Source organism: Fringilla coelebs, assembly GCF_963513975.1.
Source record: "Fringilla coelebs genome assembly, chromosome: 18".
NCBI classification, from domain to species: Eukaryota; Metazoa; Chordata; class Aves; order Passeriformes; family Fringillidae; genus Fringilla; species Fringilla coelebs.
Window position 1 is genome coordinate 12,605,923 of NC_140044.1, and position 20,585 is coordinate 12,626,507.

Consider the following 20,585-nt stretch of genomic DNA (forward strand, 5'->3'; position numbering starts at 1 on the left):
TCCGTGAGGGCGGCGGGCGCCGCTGTGAGCCCGGCACGGCACAGCCCGGTCATGGGCCGGGGGTCGTGGCCGCCGCGGCCGCGCCGGAAGCCCAAACAGGGCAGGGGCGGCCACCGGGCGGTCCCTGCCCGGTCTGCGCGGGCTGTCTCAGTGCCGCTCCGCCGCGCCCCAAGTTGAACACGACCCCTTCCCCCCGCCCCCGGGGCCTCCCCCACCTCTGCCGCGCTGTGGGCCCGTAGCGGGCGGCGGGCGCCCCCTGGCGGCGCTGCTGCCGCCGCCGCTCCAAGATGGCGCAGGCGATCTTCGAGGCGCTGGAAGGTAACGGGGCCAGACCGGGGCCGCGCCGGGACCTCCCGGGCCGCGGCGACAGCCGGGGTGCGCGACCCCCGCTCCTCCGAGCTCCCCCTGTCCAGCGCCGCCGCCGCGCGGGTCCAGGGGCCGCCGCGGGGCCGCCCCGTGAGGCCCGGCCCGGCGCGGCGTGTGGCGCTCTCGGGAGCCCCGGGCTGATCTCCCGCGCTGCTCCTCCGCTGCAGCCCCCGCCGGCAGCCCCCGCCGCAGCCCGCGGCTCGCCACGCCGTCCGCGGCTCCCTGCGGCGCCACTGTCACCTCCGTCCCCGGCCCTGTGCCACCTCCTGCCTGTGCGCCGCGGCATCCCCGCACCGCCCCGCGCAGTGCCCTGTGCACCGGGCAGCCCTCGTTAACCGCGGGTCCTGTGCTCGGTGCACCGCATCCCTACCCTGTGCCAGTGCCCGACGCTCCAAGGCATCCCATGCCTTCCCTGCCTCTGCCTGCTGCTCTGCGGCGCCTCATCCCCACCCTGTCCCTATGCCTGCTGCTCCTGGATATTCCATCCCCTTTCTGCCCCTGGTGCTCCTGGACACTCCATCCCCATCCTGTCCGGGTTGCTGTAGCCCCTGTCACCCCTTCCCTGCTCCTGTGCCCACCGGGGCATTCCCCTCACCCCTGTCTCTGTGCCCAAGAAGCAGCACCACCAATGCCCAGGGCATTCTCACCACCCCTGCACCTCCCGTGTCCCTGCATGCTGGGGTCTCCCATCCTCTCAGTGCCCCAGGGCTCACAGTGCTGGTCCCCCTGCTGTGCCATGCTCTGTGCCAGCCCCAGGGATAGTGCCTGGGTGGGTGATGGCCCTTGCATGTGTATTTTGAGGCGTGACTGTGCTCTTCGGCACTGCCTGGGCAGTGCCTGTTGTGTGGGTGAACAGGTTGTGCTCAGATGCACCTCACTTTAGTGTTGGAACACTGTTACAGCCAGGTGCCATCTGAGGGTGAGGTGCCAAGCTGTGGCAGTCTGACATTGGGCTAGGGGCTACTTTCTTTGGAGAGAAACTATTTCTTAGGTATTGATTTCATAAATTGGATTACAGATGTATTTTCCTTTACATGATACCACTGCCTGGAAGGTGTGACATCGGGATTGTTACCTGTGCTTTTGAATATTGCCTGTGACTGCAGCAGAGAGAGGCACAGAGAATAAATATTTTTTTCTCGATTTTGTCAGGTCACTTGGTGCATTTGCCAGCACCCCCGTGTAGAATCAGGTCCCTATTTCCTCTCTGCAATCAGCTCCTCATTGTTTTAGTTTCCCTTCAGCATTCAGGAGAGCAAAGCTTTTTAGCAAATTGAAAAAGAGTGGGGGTTTTTTAAGCCCGCAGCAATTGGCAGCTTTTAGTGCCTGAGCCTGTTTGTTTTGTCTTGTTAATTGGATTACAAGTCGATGGTGACTTGGCATTCTTAGAGCAGCCTGGTCTCAGGGTGCTGCAGGGCACAGGTGGATTTTCACCTGTCACTAAAGCATCTGGTGCTCCTGTCAGGAAAAAGCTTTATCACAGGGGCAAATTAGCACCTGGGTGACATGGTCAATCCTGCTTCATCTCCAGCTGACAGAAATTTGAAAGGGAAGAAAAAAAGCACAGATCAGTAGTCATGTGCTTTTATCTTGGCTTCCCCAATTCCCTTTAGTTTTGCCAGGCTCTGGGCACCCCAGCTCCTTCTGCTGCCAGGAGAGAGGGAGCTGGGATTTTTCAGTTCTATGGCTGAAGAGCATCCTGCAGGCTGGTGCTGGCTGTAGGCAGGGCAGGATTGATCCAGAGCTTTCTCCTGGAGTCTGTGCATGGCTGTGACTGGCATCCGTGTAACCAAGTAACTGCCAGCTTGTCTTCATGAGTTGCAAGCCACGTTCTCAGGGGTGTCCCTCTGGGAAGTGTGGTAGTGTGCAGTTCCTCAGTGAAGTGCAGGGGCTCTGAATTGCCAGATAAATGCTTCTGTTGTCCTGGGCCATTTCTCTCCATCAAGAGGCTGAGTGCAACACTGACGATGTTGCTGCATCATTGTGTTCAGGTCTTGGCCTCTCCTGAAGCTTCTTCCTCCTCTTGGCATCAAGGCAGTTGTTTGGCTTTTTTCCTTGGAAGATCTGACTCTGGGCTAGAAGGAAACCCAGTTGCCCAGTGCCAGGCATATCAAGAGTGGTACTGTTTGTGCAGTCATAATTATCCCCATACATACTTCACCTGGATTTTTGATTGGTTTTTTCCTCCTAGCTTATTTTTGCTGGAGAAGCGCTGCTCCATGCCACTCTGTGCTTTGGCTGTGCCATCAGAAGGCTGCAGTGCTCCCTTTGCAGTTGAGCAGAAGTTCTTTGTGCAGGGGGAGGTGTATTTTGAGCAGGGCTTTGGCTGGAGTGAGGAGATCCTCCCAGCAGTGTTCTGCCAGCGGGGCTGAGCTGCAGGGCTGCCTCCAGCTCTCCCTGCAAATCGAGGCTTGCTGAACTGGACCTGCAGCTTTGCTGTGTCTCTGTGATCTGTGTGAAAAGCTTCCCATAGGCATGGTGGGAATTTGATGGGAGTGTGTGATATACTGGGATCTGCTGCCTTCCAGCAGCTGCTTGTGCCCTTGGAGGATGGTGCTCTGCTCTCTCCCAGGGACACGAGCAGGGGTTGCAGCATCTCCTCAGAGAAAGGATGAAAAAGGTGTTCACAGAATCTTAATGTGACATACAGGAGAAATGAGTATTTAGGGTATCTTTAAAAGGCAGTCGTTTATATGGGTACTCCCCACCATGAAGGTAACATTCCAGTTGTTCAGGAGAAATTTTGGGAGAGGAACTTGGGATGGTGGATGCTCCTGCTGTGCTGGTCCCTTATGCTGTGATCTGCTATGGTGCTTCACTGTCTTTCCTGCTGCTGTCTGCTGAGCAGCCTCCCCTCATCTCAGCACAGTCCTCACCTCACTGCTTAGGAGTGATCAGACTGATTGATTTTCCTTTCCTGTGGCAGTTCTGAGTTCAGAGCTTTGCAATTTCGTTTTGCAAAGATCTGGAAGTGAAAAACCGCCTAAGAACCCCCCAGCTTTCTTCTCTCTCTGAACCAACAGGATCTAGCATACAACCTTGCTGTGCCATTTGCTTCCTTTGTTAGTTCTGTGTCATAAGAGTGATAGGAAGGAGTGGTAAAAATCACCCATTTTTGCTCTTTTTCTCCCAAAATCAGGTTGTCCTTTGTGTCTTTACATTCAATTTCTAAATAGAGTGTGTCATGCTTAATCCACAATCCCGTGCTGCTGGCCGGGTTGTCTCCCTAGATGAGCAGTCCCAATCTCCTGTATTTATCTGGAATATTTGAAAATGTTTTAGCTGTAGTGAAAAATGTTTGTGCCAAAGCAAGTAAGCTGATTCTAACAACAAATCTGACTGGGTATGTGTGCCCTGTGTCTGATCAGATCTGGGAATGCTGGCCTTGGAAGCAGGGAGGCATTTGTGACACTGCTGCTGGGAGAGCAGCTGCACACAAGGATTTTGTCTGCCCCGAGCTCAGTGTCTGTGCTGCATCCCCGGGCAGTTCCACCCAGGCTTCTGCCCTGTGACATCCCCACACTCCCTGTGATATTCTCAGCTCTTTTCATACCCAGGGTTATAAGCATCCTTCCTCTCTGCAGCTAGTGGCCTGAAACCAAACCTTTTGGCTTTCCCTGCCCTTCTTCCTTTCTCTTTTTGCACCAAAGCAGTTCTGAAGACAGGTGGGAGTGTTGCTGTTGTGTGGGAGTTGGTGCTGTGGAGTAGAGGGTGAGAAGGTAAGAGTGGCTCAGGGAGGAGGGAGCAGCAGCTGGAGGGTGTTTCAGGAATGAGCTTCCAGTGCCCAAACACCCCTGTGTGGCTGTGTTCAGTTCATATCCATGCTTATGTCTCCTTTCAGGGATGGATAATCAGACAGTGCTGGCTGTGCAGTCCTTACTGGATGGGCAAGGAGGTGTCACAGACCCGTCTGCTCCCAATGTCAACTCCTCCGCTGCCATCCAGCCCATGGGTGAGTCCTGCTGGCACTGGGACAGAGGACAGGGCAGGAGGGCTGCACATCTCCCCTGCAGCTGGCAGAACAGCTGGGGTGTGTGGGGTACTGCCGTGAGCGTTGTGAGCCCTCAGCAGGACCAGAGTGAGCAGGAGGAAGGGACAAGTGCCTAAGCGAGCAGTGATGTTTTTGGAGACAGTCATGGCAACAGACTTGACCATGAGCTTCCAGTAAAGACACAAAGGGAGGGAGAAGCCACTGTCCTCACATCTAGTTCCTGTTACTGTTCATGTTTTTTGTTTAATATCCACTCCTCCTCCTCTAGAGATGCTCAAGTGCTCTAGTCCTGGAACATCTCTGTGTGAATGACTATGGGAACTGGTCATTTATGTGCATGTGAACCCTCACAGTGCTGGACTACAATTTGCTGGGTGGATGGAGAGTTATTCCCCAAGGAGTTACAGTCTGTGTCCCCCAAAAAAAGGTCAACTTCAGGCTGTGACTCAGACAGGGAACAGCCTTGTGAGTCTGCCTTGATGGAGTGCAAATGGTGTGTGGTTTGCTAACGCTGCAGATTTCAGCTGGGACATGTAACTGGGTTGTCTTCTTTCTGCTTCTAATGTCAGGCATAGGTGCCAAAACCCAGCAGTGTTGTGGAGGGGTGTTAGGACACAAGCTGACAGTGACTCTGTGCCCTAATCCAAGGTATTTCTTGTGCTTTGTGCAGTCTGAGTAACAAAATGTCTCAGCCAGCATAATGCTGATGCTTTGGAAGGGACTGCTTAGACTAAAAACAGAGGTGCTACAGGAGCAAGGTTGGTTGTTCCTGTATTTGCGATGAGAAGACAGACAGTGGGATTAGTGTGTCCCAGGGACACAGTGGGGTTTGTGTGTGGGAGCAGGGCTAAGATGGGCTCAGTTATATCACTTGGTTTTAGGGAGAGTTTGGGGAGGAGGGACAGCTTGACCCTTGCAGCTGCTCTCTCCTGACAAGGATGTCCTTGAGGAGCTGAGATCCAAAGGTGGGTGCTGGGTGGAGCACTGCAGAGAGCAGGAGAAGGCCTGAAGCTCTGCTCTTCTTCATTGCAGATGATGAAGACGTATTCCTGTGTGGGAAGTGTAAGAAGCAGTTCAACTCCCTGCCTGCCTTCATGACTCACAAGAGAGAGCAGTGCCAGGGCAGTGCCCCATCCCTCTCCTCAGTATCTCTGGCCACCAACAGCGTGTACACCCCATCCATCACCTCGGTGCAGCAGGCTCCCAGTGCTGCCCGCCAGGTACCGCGCTGGGATTTGGGGCTGGGGGTGAAGATCCAGTGGTGTCTCATGACTAGGAGGCTCAGTTTTGTCCCTTTGTTGGCTTTTCACCTCATGGGGCCCTCTGCAGTGAGGTGTCCTCCAGCAGAAGTGTCTGACAGCCTTTTTTCAGGACAGGACAGAAGGGGTTTCGTGTTCTGTCTGTGCTGCAGCCAGACCTTGGCTCTGCTGAACAGCCCCAGTGTCAGAGCCTGGTTACAAGCCTGGGTTCACTCTCACAGTGCTCTTGCTGTCCCCTGGGCTGTGGTCTGGCTCGTGGGTGGAAGTGCAGCAGCTTTGTCCCTGCATCCCTTCTCTCTCACTCTTGCAAATAAGCCCATGTAATGTGGTGTGATGACTGTTGTGGGAATATCCCCTCTGGAGTAATTCTCATTCCCTGGAGAATCCTCCAGTGGGAGTCCCTGGTGCATGACATGTAATGTGCCTGCAATTGTGGCTTCCAAAGTGCTTTCAAACCAACTGTTTTTGCAAGTTAATGTAGTCCCAGTGGATGGTGCTTCTTCACAGGGCTGTAAACACAGGTTATTTACTGCCAAGAAATTCAACAGCCTCCTTCCCCTGCTATAACCTGAGTCCAGTCTGAAGAGATGAGCCTGACATTCACCATCTGAGCCAGAGCAGCCTCCCTGAGTTTTCCACCTTCCCTTGCTGGAGCAAGCACCCAGTAGAGGTCTGAACGTGTCCGTGAACAGTTTGTCCTGCAGATCTTGTTTAATAACCCCTGATTTTATTTGCACCAATGGCCACTTTCTGAGCCACTGTGATATTTTTTTCCTCCTTTCTGAAGAACATTTGTGGAGCTAAAAACTCCCATGGACTCAGCAGGAAGCTGCAGATAATTACTGTGGCTCACTGCTGACCAGAGGCGGTGAAAGCAGAGACCCTGAGGCTCAGGAAAAAGCAGTGTCATTGTTTTTTGGGTATGGTTTTGTCCTGTTGCTGGTTAACAGTGTATCTTTCTTTTCTTTCAGCAAATCTCTACGTACATCACAGTTCCCCCATCACCTTTGATTCAGACCCTGGTGCAGGGGAACATCTTGGTCAGTGACGAGGTGCTGATGTCAGCCATGTCTGCTTTCACCTCCTTGGACCAGCCCATGCCAGCTGTGCAGCCCCCGGTGCAGGTAAGGGGCACGTGTGGATCCAGGGAGTCATGGGTAAAGCTCACCCAATTCCAGCCCCTTGGCCATGGCAGTGACACCTTCCACTAGACCAGGTTGCTCTGTCCAGCCTGGCTTTGACCACTTCCAGGGATACTGCCCACACTGCTGAGGATGCCTCCCAGGACCTGGTTGGCTTTCAGGGCTGCCAGTGCCCACAGCTGGGTCATGCTGGGCTGCTCATGCACCAACACTCCCAAGTCCTTTCCCTCAGGGCTGCCCTCAATCCATTCACTGCCCATCTGTGTTTGGGATTGCCCTGACCCGGGTGCAGCACTTTGCATTTGGTCTGGTTGAACTCCCTGAAGTGCACACAGACACACCTCTCAAGCCTGTCCAGATCCCTCTGGATGCCCATTCCTTCCCTCCAGTGTTTTGACTGCACCACACAGCTTGGTGTTGCTCACAAACCTGTTTGTTGCTGGATGCTCAGATCTTTGTAATGTGGTCTCTCCAGCTTTTTTTGAGCCCCCATATCATGATTGGCTTCCAGTGCCCTTGTCAGCTTTCTCCATGGATTCCTCTCCTCCTGGGAGCTTTGTTTGGGCTGTCCCCAGACTGGCCGGGCTGTAGACGCTCTCCATGCTCTGAAAACATTCCTTGTAACCAGAAGGATTAAAAGCTTTAAAAACAAATCAATAAAAGCAGTGGGGCTTGAGGCATGGGTTGTGGAGGAGGCAGTGTGTACCTGCAGGTCATTCCAGGGCTCCAGCACAGTGTGGTCCCACCTGCCGGTTGGATGTGCTGTGGTGTGCCAAGACATCCCTGCTGTTCCTGCAGGCAGATTGGGATGGGGAACGTGTGTGAGGGAGCAGCCCCTCAGCTCCTGGCTGCTGCATTTCCAACGTGTCGTGTCTCTCTGGTTGCAGAGCAGCATGAGTATGCACGCCGGGGCTGGCTACCTGTCCCAGCCCCCTCCGCCGCCCCCGCCCCCGCCGCCTCCCCCTCCGCAGCCTCCTCCTCCCCCACCGAGCCTGGCGGCTCCCGGGCAGCCCGGCGGCGGCAGCGGCGTGGTGGAGGTGTACAGTGGCCCTGCTCCCATGGCAGCGTCCAGCACCGTGGAGATCCAGACCCTGGGCATGCAGCCCTACCCACCCATGGAGGTAAGGCCAGGGCTGCTCCTAAGGATCTGTCTTCAGAGAATCACAGAATGGGTTGTGTTGGAAGGGACCTTAGAGCTCATCCCCTGCCTTTGGGATGGACACCTCCCACTGGACCAGATTGCTCCAAGCCCCATTCAATCTGGCCTTGAGGAATGTGGAGTTACAGTGTGGGAAGATGGGCTAGGTTATTTGGCAACAATTATTTTCTCTGGGAGAAGGCAGCAAACAGGAGATCAGTGAGATGGTGAGGATTCTGAGAACAGGAGAAACAGCTAAGAGAGACAGAGGGCTGGCACAGGCTTAGGAGACCTGAACATTTGTTTCTGGCCGAGGGATACCTGCATATGCTGGGAGTGAGAGGGAGCAGAGGTGAGGGCCTCACCTTCTATAGAAGCACAGAGCATCACACTGCACACTTCAGCTTATGTGGAGAGAAAAATCCAGTCTAAATCTCAATGAGCTTGTCAAGGCGGCTTTTGCTAAAGAATGGCACAGGCAAGGTGTGGTTTTACTGGTGGATAAACTGTTTGCAGTCTCTACATTTACACTGCCCTTCACAACAGGAGCTGCTGGGTGTGGCTGAGGTTTGGCATCCTTACCTGTGTAACTGGAATCTGATCTGGAAGTGGCAGTGGACAGGAATGGATGGGGATATTGGATAAATAGTCTGTGTTAATTTATCAGAGTGGTCAGCAGAAATGCCTTTAAACTATCATCCCAGACTGATTACTCTGTCTCTTAAGTGTTCTTTCCTAATCCTGATGCTGACATAAACAGCTGTGCTTTGGCACCTGGAGTTTCCTTATGCCTTCCTTCCCTTCTGCAGTCCTGCCACGACAGGCAGCAGGACCTGGAGATCCCTGCTTCAGGACTGGTGTGAACCCACAGGGTCAGCAGTGATCCTTCTGAATCCTGCTCCAGAGGGATAAGAACCTCTTCCAGGCATGGGACATAGATGGGGCTCAAAGACAGCTCCCTCAGAGTGTTTCTTTGCTGCCCTGTTCCTGCTGTAATAACTTCTGGATGCTTTTGATGTTCAGCAGGAGAGTTTCACATTGTGTAGGGTGTCAGTTTTAGTTAGAGAGACATTGTTTGCCTGGTGAACCAGAAATTTGATCCAGTTTGTCAGAAGAAAAGTCAACCCAATTGCAGCCTGGTGTGGGTGTTGATGGAAGTTAGGGCATGGTATGTTGATAGAAGTTAGGCTCTGTAGCAAACCTGTTCCACTGATGAACTGCCCTCTCACAGGTACCAAGCCAGTGTGTGGAAAGCCCAGTGTACCCCTCTCCCCCCGTGTACAGCCCTGGGAAGCAGGGGTTCAAGGCCAAGAGCACCAGTGCTCCCACCCCCCTGAGCAGTGCAGGAGGAGGCTCTGTGGTTGGCTTTGATTCCCCTGCTGCTGCCAAAACTCGCCGCTGCAAGAACGAGAGTGGGCTGCAGGAAGGTGAGTCCCTTCCAGCACCTGCCCTGAGGGTCCCTGGGTTTGTCCCAGCTGGGCTGCTGAGCCATGGGCTTCCTGAAGGGTGGCATTGGCTGTGCAGCTCTGGAAGGAGAACACAAGGCCTTGCATGAACTTGGTGGATGATCTGGGGGGTTCATAGCAGAGACAGAGCTGAGGCCCTTCTCTCACTCATGCTATGTCTTTTCCCATTGCCCAGAGCACCTTTAAGGTTGGTGCTTGGTAGCTGGAAAGGTTCCTGGAAGGCAGTGGTTGTTGCCTGAGGGGGGGATGCCCTGCCTCAGCAGACTACACTACTCAGGATTTGTAGAGTTGTCTCAGGCTGTATTAATGAATGTTTGTTCCCATAACCACTCCCCAGTCTGGCCAGGCAGATCTTATCTTCCTATAAGCTCTTTGTTCTTGGTCCTGAGCAGTCATGTCTTGGGGTGAGGGCCCTGTGACACTGTGGGGACAGGGCTGTGCCACATGATCTCATTCTTGTGTGTGTTCTTCCTTTCAGGCAAGCCCAAGTCCCCCAAGCTGAAATGCACATACTGTGACAAGGCCTTTACCAAGAACTTTGACCTGCAGCAGCACATCAGGAGGTAACAGTGCCCTGCCCTGCACACAGCAGAGTGACTGGGCTGGAGCAGGGCACAGCTCTGCTGAGGGAGTCTGTGCAGCCCAGTTTGCTTTGTCCCAGAATCTGTGCTGCAATGGGAGGGATTCTTCCTTCTTCTCACCCCAGGATACCTCTTCCTCAGTGACTGGAGTGAAGGCTGTATTGTGGATGTAATCTTCATGCTGATTATGAGCTGGGATTGGAGGCTCATTTTCCTTGCTGATGAGACCTTGACTGCAAAACTTCTTGTCACCTGATCACTGGAATAGCAGCATTCCCACTGCTTGCCTCTGCCCTTTCCTTTCCTTTCCCTCCCTAGCAAGCTGCAGCCTTCCTGTTTGCTGCTGTTAGCAAAGTGTAAGCCAAGCTCAGTTTCTATACAGGGAGCTCTAATCAGAGAGTTTTTCCCTGGCGGGAGAAAGCTGAAATCTGCAGAGTTTTTCCCCCAGTGGAGTCATCTGGACTCAGAACAGATGAGAAGGAACAAGTGGGGGTTTTTGCACCTCTTCCTAGCCTGGACTCTTACTTTCTCTTGAAGCAAAAGGGCAGAGTAGAAAGACCTTTTTGCTATGGGCAGCAGAGAGCACATTCAGGCAGATCTGGGGGCTGCAAGCTAGAAAAGATGAGTGCAGGAGGGAGAAGGGTGACAAGGAAGGAAAGGCTTGTACCCTTGAGAAAGTGATGAGGTCCCCAAGGTCTGTGCAGGGACCCTGATGTTGCTGCAGAGCTGTTTTGCTCTCCTGCTTCTTCCTTTGATCCCCTGTCATTCCCAGAGCACAGGTGTTTTGTCTGCACCAGCCTCATTTCCCCAGGCCTCTCACAATGCACCTCCTCTGGTGAATCAGGTCTCAAAGCCTTGTTTGGTGGGTCTAGGTGTGACCTGCCAGACCTAGTGCCCAGCACTGTCCTTGTCCCCCCCACAGGCCCTGCCTGGGGGCTGCTTCCTGTCTCCACCAGCTGCTGACCTGCTGCCTTCTCCTTCAGTCACACAGGTGAGAAGCCCTTCCAGTGCATCGTGTGTGGCCGTGCCTTTGCCCAGAAGTCCAACGTGAAGAAGCACATGCAGACCCATAAGGTGTGGCCTCCAGGGCTGGGCTGCACCATCTCCCGCAACTCCATCACTGTGCAGGTCATGGCCCTGAACCCCAGCCAGCCTGAGGATGAGGAGAACACAGGTGTGGTGCCTGAGGATGGTGTGTGTGGGGCAGAGCACTGGTGTGAGGAGGCTGCAGGTCTCTGCACCTCCACACAGGGAGGGAGGGGAGCTGTGTGTGCTGTCTGCATTCCTTGGTAGTGTTTAGCATCTCACACTAAGAGTGGCATTTGCTCAGCTCCAGCTGGAAGCTGCATCATTTCATACCCCTGTGGTGGGTTCAGGTGCTGCTGGAGACAGTGGCTCCACGCTCTGTCCCAGTATGTGCATAAACAGGGCCAGGTGTCTTCCCCTTCTCACTCCCTGGCAGTACAGCCCTGGCAATGCACAAGACACACCTGGCAGCTCTGGCCTAGGGGACACACAGCTGCTGGTTTAGGATAGCCCACTGCTCTGGCTTTGCACTGTGCAGGTCATGCCCAGGCTGGGTCTGCCCACAGTGGCTACCTGTAAATGCTTGAGGCAGAGAAGAGCTCCTTGCTGGTGTCTGGATGCCCTTTGTCTGGTGGCCTCAGACTTGGCAGGGGAGGGAATGCAGTGGCAATGTCATGTCTAGGACAAGGGACAACTTGGAGCTCTGTATGCATCATGGGCTGTGAACCACAGGCTGGATCTTACCTCCTGTCTCCTGCCAGTGGTGGGAATAGATCTGGCTCTGGTTCACTGGTGGAGGCCTGTTCTCTGACTGCTCCACAGAACACAGTTAGATCCCTGGAAAAAGAGAATGGGCTAGGGAGGGGAAGATGGAGTGGTCAAAGCCCTTAATATGTCTACAAATTTTAAACAACCCTGTTAGTGAGATTGATTTGATCTTTGAAAGGGAGGAAGGGCCTGGCCTGGTGTGTGCTGGCAGCAGGGTGCTTGCAGAGCAGCTTTCAGAGCTGTCTCATGGCAGGCTGGGACTCTCCCTCTCTCCAGGTTTGCCCCCCAGGAACGCGGTGCCCCCGGCCCAGGAGCTGAGCCCCTTGGAGGAGAGCGAGGCGGCCAAGCTGGAGGCCAAGCAGGTTGTGCTCATTGACAGCTCTTACCAGTGCCAGTTCTGCCCCAGCAAGTTCAACACCTACTTCCAGCTCAAATCCCACATGACACAGCACAAGAATGAGCAGGTAGGGACAGAGGATGCCTGGGTGGGTGGCAATATTGGGATTGGCTCCATATAATGCACCTGTTATCAGGGTTTGACCTGAGCCTTTTGGTCTGTAGAGCTGCTAGTTCTTCACATGCAGCTCTGCTCTCAGGGTTGTAGCTGTGTGGCTGGGTGGCTTTGAAAACTCCTTTGAAAACTGAGTGAGAAATTCAGCCAAGCAGGTTTGGGTGGCTAGAGAGGAAGCAAAGAAGTGAAGTGTGTCCAGTTCTGGGCCCTTCACTTCCAGAAAGACATGGAGGTGCTGGAGCCTGCCTACCGAAGGGCAGCAGAGCTGGGGAGGGTTCTTGAGAGTAAGGCAGAGGAGGAGGGGCTGAGGGAGCTGGGGAGGCTCAGCCTGGAGAAAAGGAGGCTCACAAGGGACCTTCTCATTCTCCACAACTCCTGACAGGTGGCTGCAGCCAGGGGGGAGTCAGGCTCTGTTCCCACGAGGGAGAGGACAAGAGGAAACAGCCTCAAGCTGTTCCAGAGGTGGCTCAAGTTGGACATCAGGAGGAATTGCTTTACTGAGAGGGTTGTCAGGCATTGGAATGGGCTGTCCACAGAACTGGTGCAGTCATCCTCCCCTGGAAGTGTAACACAGTAACTGACTGCACTTGGCACTTGCTATGGTTTAGTTAACAAGGTGGTGTTCTGTCAAAAGATTGGACTCGATGACCTTGGAGGTCTTTTCCAACCTTTATGATTCTGTAAAGTCCAAAGTTTTCAGTGTAAGTGGCAGCTCTTGGGTCCTGGGACAATCACTTTGGGGTGTTATGGTCCCATCCACTCGAGTGCTTTCAGGATCTCACATCAGCACCATTTTGTCCCACCTTGCTTTCTCAGGGGTGTACCCTGACAGTCTGTGCTTCTTTCTAGAAAGGAAGGCAGTTCTGCCTGTTGGCAAAGGGCTTTCCCTGCCTGTTTCCATGGTGAGCCTCTCCAGTTGCTCTCCCTTCTCCCAGGTGTACAAATGTGTGGTGAAGACCTGTGCCCAGACCTTCCAGAAGCTGGAGTCCTTCCTTGAGCACATCAAGAGCCACCAGGAGGAGCTGAGTTACCGCTGCCACCTCTGCAGCAAGGACTTCCCCTCGCTGTACGAGCTGGGTGTGCACCAGTACTCACACAGCCTGCTGCCCCAGCACAGCCCCAAGAAGGACATGGCCGTGTACAAGTACAGTACAATCGCTGCTCACAAGGCTTGTAGGAGTGAGTGGGTGCAGAGCATGCTTGGTGGGACCTTAGAGGGGACAGGGGGCCCTGTGTCCAGCGAGCTTTTGGACACCCAGGTGGCACATGGGGGGGTTCCCTCCACCAGACTGCAAAGGCCAAGCACCGTGAATGTAGGGAGGCTGAATGACAGTGAAAAGCTGGGATTGCTTATGTGGGAAGATCCTGTCACTGCAACTCCTCTGATGATCAGTCAAGAGTGAGATGGTGTACTGGGGTGACTTTATGATGCTGAATTGCAGAAATAAATTTTGCACCTTTAAGTCTGGTTCTGACAGTGAAGGGAGGGGGAGAGAAGTGGTGCACAGTTTGTTTTCAGAAGCTGCACTCACTCCCCCACAATCCTTCTCCTGGACAGTGTTGTCTGTGGACAGTGAGAGAGCTTTCCTTTGCTTTTAGTTAGTCTTTGCTGGCTAGGGCAATGAAGATTCCAGGGAACCAGGACCCTAAACCAGAACAAATACACACAGCTGAATCTGCCCTGGGCTGGGTCAGAGAGCCTGGGAAGCCCTTCCCAGCCTGTTTCCTGTGATTCTTCACCTGCAGCAAAGGGATTGTGAGGGATTGTGGGTTGTCGTCTTGGTTTGGACAGCCAGGTGCCTGCTGAGGAAGACAGGAGCCTCCCCTGAAATGGAGAATGCAAACCCTCCCCACCCCTCCGAATTGCTATGAATTTTAAATTAAGGGGCTCTCAGGCAAAAGATATGGGAGCAGGAAATAACAGTTCTTTATTAGGGAAGGGAAAAAAAAAAGGATAAAATAAAACAATGCAATACACTGGAACAACTCTGCCAGAGTCAGAACACAGCCTGACACCCTGTGGGTCAGGGTGCTGGCAGCAGGGCCATTGGAATTGTGGCTGCAGCCCTCCTGCAGTGCCAGGGGTGGTTCTGCTGGAGCAGGGATCCTGGAGAAAGGTGCAGTCTGCCTCTGAAGATCCAGGGGCAGAGGCAGCTGCTGTTCCTCTGGGAATGCAGTGGAGAGGCTGTGCTGGTGTTCCAGAATCTCCAGATTATATCTGGGTAGGAATGCTTGGCTCCTCCCTCTGGGCTCACATCTCCCAGTGGGATGCTGTAGCTCTTATCAGCCATGCAGGGACATTCAATATCCTGTTATCAGCAGGGGTCCCCTCCTGAGGGAGGAGTGATTGTGGAAGAGATAAGGCAAACTGCCCACTTGACTAAGACAACTGCCATACAGATGTCAATAGAATACAAATTGCCTTGCAGTCTGGAACAGTTGTAGATGCCATGCCCAGAAAAAAGTTTCCTACCCTTTGCTGCAAAAAGGTCTGTTTCTTGGAAAGCTTTTCTACTCCTGTGGAGAGAAAGTGTGAGGAGTTCTACAAAGAGCTCCACATAGCTTTTGGAATGCCCATGGAAATGTTCAGAGAGAGTAGGAAGCCCAGGTGATACTGGAGTCACTTAGGAACTTCATGGAATAAATATCTGCTAATTCTTGCCTAGACCATGGTTTCTAGTTATCCTTGCAGTACAGAGCTTTGTTCTGCAGCTTGATAGTGGAGATCCCTGAGTTCAGAGCCCTGCTTGAGCTTGAGGAGGTTTTAGTCTGACCTAGGGAAAAAGGGTTTCACAGCAGGAGCAGAGTGTGAGTGCCTCTGTCCTCACTGCTGATGGTGCCTGTCCCCAGTGCCTGCTGTCAATCAGCTTTGGCAGAGCCCCAGAAACACTGCCAGGATGTGTGACCCCTGCCATGCTGTGTGCCCACTCTCAGCTTCTTCTCTGGGGGCTGATGTTTTCAAGCAGTGAAGATGGAAGGAGGTATTTGAGTAAAGTGAAGTCCTTATCTAAGGCTTGTCTCCATAAGGAAGCAGTGTGGAATATGTGCTCAAGTCTGGGTGCTCCCATGGCAGCCTGTGGCAAGTGCTCTAGTATTTAAAGGCTTCTCCACCCAGTTTTCCAGCATCTCCCTCTCTGAAGGCTGCTAAGTGTGAGTGTGAACTGGCATGTGGGTTGCTGAGGTTTTAGAGCACCTGAGTGGTTCTTTTCTGTATCAATCCTGTCAAAGAGCACCCTGGAAGGTGGCTGGGCTGGGCAGGTGTGTCTGTGGTGTGGGGTGTGCTGCAGTAGCCTTGCTCACAGGCTCTGTCCTTTCTCTCCACATGCAGGTGTGTGAAGTGTGTCAATAAATACTCCACCCCAGAAGCCCTGGAGCACCATCTGCAGACAGCAACGCACAACTTCCCCTGCCCTCACTGCCAGAAGGTGAGTGCTGACCACAGCCTGAGCCAGGCCTGAACACCTGGCAGGGGCTCTGAGGGGGACAGGAACCCTCAGCTCCATGAGTAGGAGCCTTGGATAACAGATTATGATGAAGCAGAAAGTGAAGTTAACTCTGTGGGGAAGGCAGGAATTGCTGGGGATCCTGCCCAGCTCATCCTACTGCTGGCTTCGGTGGGAGACTGGGCATCCTTCTGAGATGCTGGTCCTCAGCACAGCATTACATAATTGACAGCAAGGTTTCAGCTTATGTGTTTCTTAAGAAAGTTTTGGCACTTTTTCTGTTTTGAATTTTTGTTGGCTTGTTTTTAAAGCCCTATCTATACTTTCATTATACAATCCTGAAGGTTTTCACAGTGCATCCTTCCTGGGAAAGCAGTGACTGAGCTTCTTGCTCAGGTTACCCAGTGCAGCTGTGGCTGCCCCATCCCTGGAAGTGTCCAAGGCCAGGTTGGACAGGGCTTGGAGCCACCTGGGATAGTGGAAGGTGTCCCTGCTTACAGCAGCAGGACTGGTTGATCTATAAGGTCCCCTCCAGCCCAAACCATTCCATGATTCTTACATTTTCTATTCCGGCTACACCCCTCGTGCCAGCTCCGTGATGTCCTGTGCGTGGTGCCAGCTCTGAGCTGTGGTTTTGTGTGTTTGTGGTACAGGTGTCCCCCTGAGCTGTGTGTGTGTGTTGCAGGTGTTCCCCTCTGAGCTGTTTGTGTTGCAGGTGTTCCCCTGCGAGCGGTACCTGCGCCGCCACATCCCCACGCACGGCGGGGGCAGCAAGTTCAAGTGCCAGATCTGCAAGAAGTTCTTCCGGCGGGAGCACTACCTCAAGCTGCACGCCCACATCCACTCGGGTATGGCTCCCCTGCTCCCAGGGCTCCCCACCTCTGTGCCACAGCCACAGCTGCCCTGTGCCCTGGTAGCAGGAATGACAGAGTCATTTGTAGTAATGTGGTTTCAGATCCATGGGTTTGGTTCAGCCTGGTGTCCAGCTCTGCACTCGTTAGAAATGGGGAACACAGGTGGCTTCCCCACTTGCTGTGGTGGCAGAGCTAAGGAGCCTGGAGCAGAGTGTAGCATGGGTTGTGCCCATCCATTTTCTTATTTTATTGAGAAGTGGCTGAGGGAGTTGGTGTTGTTTGGCCTGGAGAAAAAGAGCCTCAAGGGAGACCTTATCACTGTTTACAACTCCCTGACAGGAAGCTGTAGCCAGGTAGGGGTTGGTCTCTTTTCCCAGGCAACCAGCAACAGGACAGGAGGACACAGGATAAAGCTGTGCCAGTTTGACCAGGGGAAGTTTAGGCTGGAAGTTTAGGCTGGACATCCGGAAGAATTTCACAGAAGGGTGATTGGGCACTGGAATGGGCTGCTCGGGGAAGTGGTGGGGTCACCATCACTGGAGGTGTTTGAGAAAAGCCTGCATGTGGCACTCAGTGCCATGGTCTAGTTGACATGGTAATGTTAGATTATAGGTTGAACTCAATGATTTCAATGGTCTTTTCCAACCAAATTCTGTGTGATTTATCCATAGGGCAGGGAAGTTTGTAGTGTGGCACAGCTGGCCTGGTGGCCTGTCCATGGCCACCAGGAGCATGCCTGTGTGGCTGCAGTGTCCCTGAGGCCTGGTCTGTTCCTCCCCAGGTGAGAAGCCCTTCAAGTGCTCGGTGTGTGACGCAGCGTTCAATCGCAAGGACAAGCTCAAGCGCCACATGCTCATCCACGAGCCCTTCAAGAAATACAAATGTCCCTTCTCGTATGTAGTGTGTCTGAACATGACAGCATATCTGTACAGGGTGGGGAGGGGGGAATGTGTCCTGCAGGTGTCCTAGGGGACACTGTGGCACCTCCCAGGCTGCCTGGGGAGGTTGGAATGCTGTGTGCTGTTGAACTGGGGACCCGAGAGTCCCAGTTCTTTGTTACTGACTTCCTGCAGGGCCACATTTCATTGCTTTATCAGCCCTGTAAAATAACTGCTACCTTCATGGGAGGCTTGGGGGAGCACTAGAGGGAGAAGGAGCATTATTTGACTACAGAGGTTCCCTGGGTGATGACCTCTCACTCACTGTCACAAAATCATGTGACGTGATTTTGTCACATCCAAAAGCATGTGACAACATAGGACATGTTGTACAGGCCAGAGGGAACTGAGTTTTGGAAGGTGCAGTCTCAAAGCCATGGCACAGCCATGGACTTTCTGAGATAGCCCAGGCTGGCTGGCTTCTCCCTGCTCCAACCAACCTCATACCTCCTTCCAAAATGCTTCTGTCTCCAGCTGGGACCTTGAACCTGCTGCACTTTGGAGCATTCAAAGTGAGACACAGACCATGTGTAGTTTAGGAAAAGCCACATGTCCCTGTGGCAGCCTGTTTGTCCTTGCCCCTCCCCAGAAAGGCTGAAATAGTGGAACTCCTGCTGAGGCTGCACCAAGAAAAACATCTAGGTGCTGCTAAGGAGAAGGGTCATGGATGTCTTTATGATCTGGGATCTGTCTATGCATTGCTCCTCAGCTGGTTCCCCCATCTCACCAGTATCTGTTGTTGTTGCAGAAGCCACACAGGCTGCAATAAAGAGTTCAACAGGCCTGACAAGCTGAAGGCTCACATTCTGTCCCATTCAGGTGAGTGGTTGGGAATGCAGTCACTGGGATTCCCTGTAGTGTTGTAGGAGCATGTGACAGACAGAAGGACTAAGCCTGAGAAATAAGAATCATTTACTAGCTTTCAATTTTTTTCTCTCTGTTTTGCTGCAGGCCTGTTTAAGTGGGTGTCTCTTCAGAATAATGTCTAAACTTTGGGCAGGTTTCTAAGACAATATAATCTGTAGGCAGGGCCTGCTGATGAGACTCAGGAATGAACTGGATTATTTGGTCTGCTTGCTATCAAGTGGATATCCAGAGTGCTCTGTCCATTCCTCCCTAGCCCCATCTCACATGCAAAAGAAAATCTCATGGGATTTGATTCCCTTCTTGTGTTCTAAAAATGATGCTCCCAATTCTAATAAAGACAAATAATTTTTTCCCATTATTTATTCCTACACCCCAGGGGGGACAATCAGACTTTTATCTCAGGGTAAGACTGGACATCTTTCCTTGTGTCCAAAGCCCTGCAGAGTGGGATCTGATGGGATGGGCTGATAGTGCAGTCATGGGCTCTTTCAGACTGTACATTCTCATATTTTGCAGAGGAAAAAAAGTGAAAATTTCTTTATTTACTAAATACATTTGAAAAAACCAATACTTCAAGATTGTTTTGCATTTTCATCACAATTAACTTGACATGTTTTTCTGGTGCTATTTTAATGCTCTTACTTGAGGCAAGAATATTTATTTGCAGTCTGCAGCTTCTTCCTGAGGGGTAGTGAAGGGACAGGTACTGATCTCTGCTCTCTGTGACAGTGACAGGACCCAGGGAATGGCTGGAGCTGTGCCAGGGAGGCTCAGGCTGGCGATCGGGGAAAGGTTCTGTCCCCAGAGGGTGTTGGGCACTGCCCAGGGCACAGCCCCAAGGCTGCCAGAGCTCCAGGAGCGTTGGGACAGCGCTGCCAGGGATGCTCAGGGTGGGATTGTTAAGATGTCTGGGCAGGGCCAGGAGCTACCCTGGGTGATCCTGTGGGTCCCTTCCACCTCAGGATATTTTATGACTTTACAAAGTCATAAGTGGTTATGGTTAAACACAGACATTGAAGCTGTAGCCACCACCCTTTACTGTGTGTGGCACCATGTCTCCTGCCTTTGGTCAGGGAGCACCTCCTTTGAGGAGGAGGTTGAAGCTGTCCCGCTCTCTCTAGTGGGATGGCTGTGTCTAACTCAGCTCCCTCTGTGTGCAGGGATGAAGATCCACAAGTGCCAGTACTGTAACAAGTCCTTCAGCCGCCGCGCCCACATGGTGGAGCACCAGCGCTCGCACACCGGCAACTACAAATACCGCTGCCCCACGTGCAGCAAGGGCTTCACGCGCCACAAGTACATGAGGGACCACAAGTGCCGCCTGGGCTCGCCCAAGGACAAGGAGCTCCAGCTCAGGAAGGCCCAGAAGAAGCGGGTGGCACGGGGGCGCAAGGCGGGGCTGGCGCTGGGGCTGCCGGAGCTCAAGGACGGCGCTGCCGGGGGCAGCTCCCCCGAGGGGGGCCCCACCAAGGAGCCCTTCCAGGAGTCGGACGCCGTCCTGTCCATCGTGGTTGGCGGGTCAGGAGCTGCGGAGCCCGAGCTGGTCCCTGGGCAGCCCAACAGCATGGCCTCCAACCTGGCCCTGGCAGAGCTGCAGACGGCCTCAGACGGGCCCTGCACCATGCTGGCTGTGCCTGTGTACATCCAGACCTCCGAGTGACAACGCCCGCAGCCACTGTGTGGCTGGGGGCTGCTGCTGGCACTGTCCGACTCGGTGCTCAATCTTATCCCTGTGGAAAAGACCAAAGCTCTTCTGGGGAGGTAGATGGATATGGGAGGGAATGGCTTCCATCTCCACCGGTTCTTCCCATCCTTGGGCAGAGGACTGCTTGGAGGCTGCTGATGCCTACAAGGCGCTGAAGAGGGTGGCTCCATTATTTCTTGTCCCTCTGTACCACGGGTCAGCTTAGGGCAAGAAAGACAAAGATCCCTGAATCAGGGAAGAAGAAGGACCATGCAAACTTGCAACAAACAGAGCTGCTGAAATCAGGTGGCTTTGCAAATCACAGCCTGTCCCATCTGTGGTTTTTCTGGCCTAAAAACTGTATTGCCCAGTATTTGGGTGGCCCTTCTGAGAGCAAACATCCTTCCTAGTGGAAGCAAGTTCATCCTGAGATCCTTTGGGAACACTGTTCAGAAATACCCTGATAGACTTCTGTCTGGTATCTTCTCTCTGTCTGTCTCAGTAGAAAGATCACCGTGTCTGTACTACAAGTTATAAACACCCTGGACCTC

At 53.3% G+C, this 20,585-nt stretch overlaps 1 protein-coding gene across 1 annotated transcript; it reads left to right on the plus strand.

Annotated features, from left to right (window-relative positions):
• The first annotated feature begins 279 nt into the window (after positions 1-279).
• ZNF341 (zinc finger protein 341) lies at positions 280-20,489 on the plus strand. The gene is made up of 15 exons (XM_084218004.1): positions 280-318; positions 4,208-4,318; positions 5,390-5,577; positions 6,588-6,740; positions 7,646-7,879; positions 9,128-9,323; positions 9,841-9,925; positions 10,927-11,117; positions 12,014-12,201; positions 13,184-13,392; positions 15,577-15,673; positions 16,407-16,539; positions 17,327-17,438; positions 18,232-18,302; positions 19,511-20,489. Exons 1-15 carry the CDS (start codon positions 288-290, stop codon positions 20,008-20,010), a joined length of 2,499 nt encoding a protein of 832 aa, XP_084074130.1. The 5' UTR covers positions 280-287; the 3' UTR covers positions 20,011-20,489.
• The last annotated feature ends 96 nt before the right edge of the window (positions 20,490-20,585 follow it).

Coding starts and splice junctions, on each gene's coding strand:
- ZNF341 (XM_084218004.1), top strand. CDS start 288: ATGGCGCAGGCGATCTTCGAGGCGCTGGAAG. Junction 319..4,207: donor GATCTTCGAGGCGCTGGAAG/GTAACGGGGCCA, acceptor GTCTCCTTTCAG/GGATGGATAATCAGACAGTG. Junction 5,578..6,587: donor CTCCCAGTGCTGCCCGCCAG/GTACCGCGCTGG, acceptor CTTTTCTTTCAG/CAAATCTCTACGTACATCAC.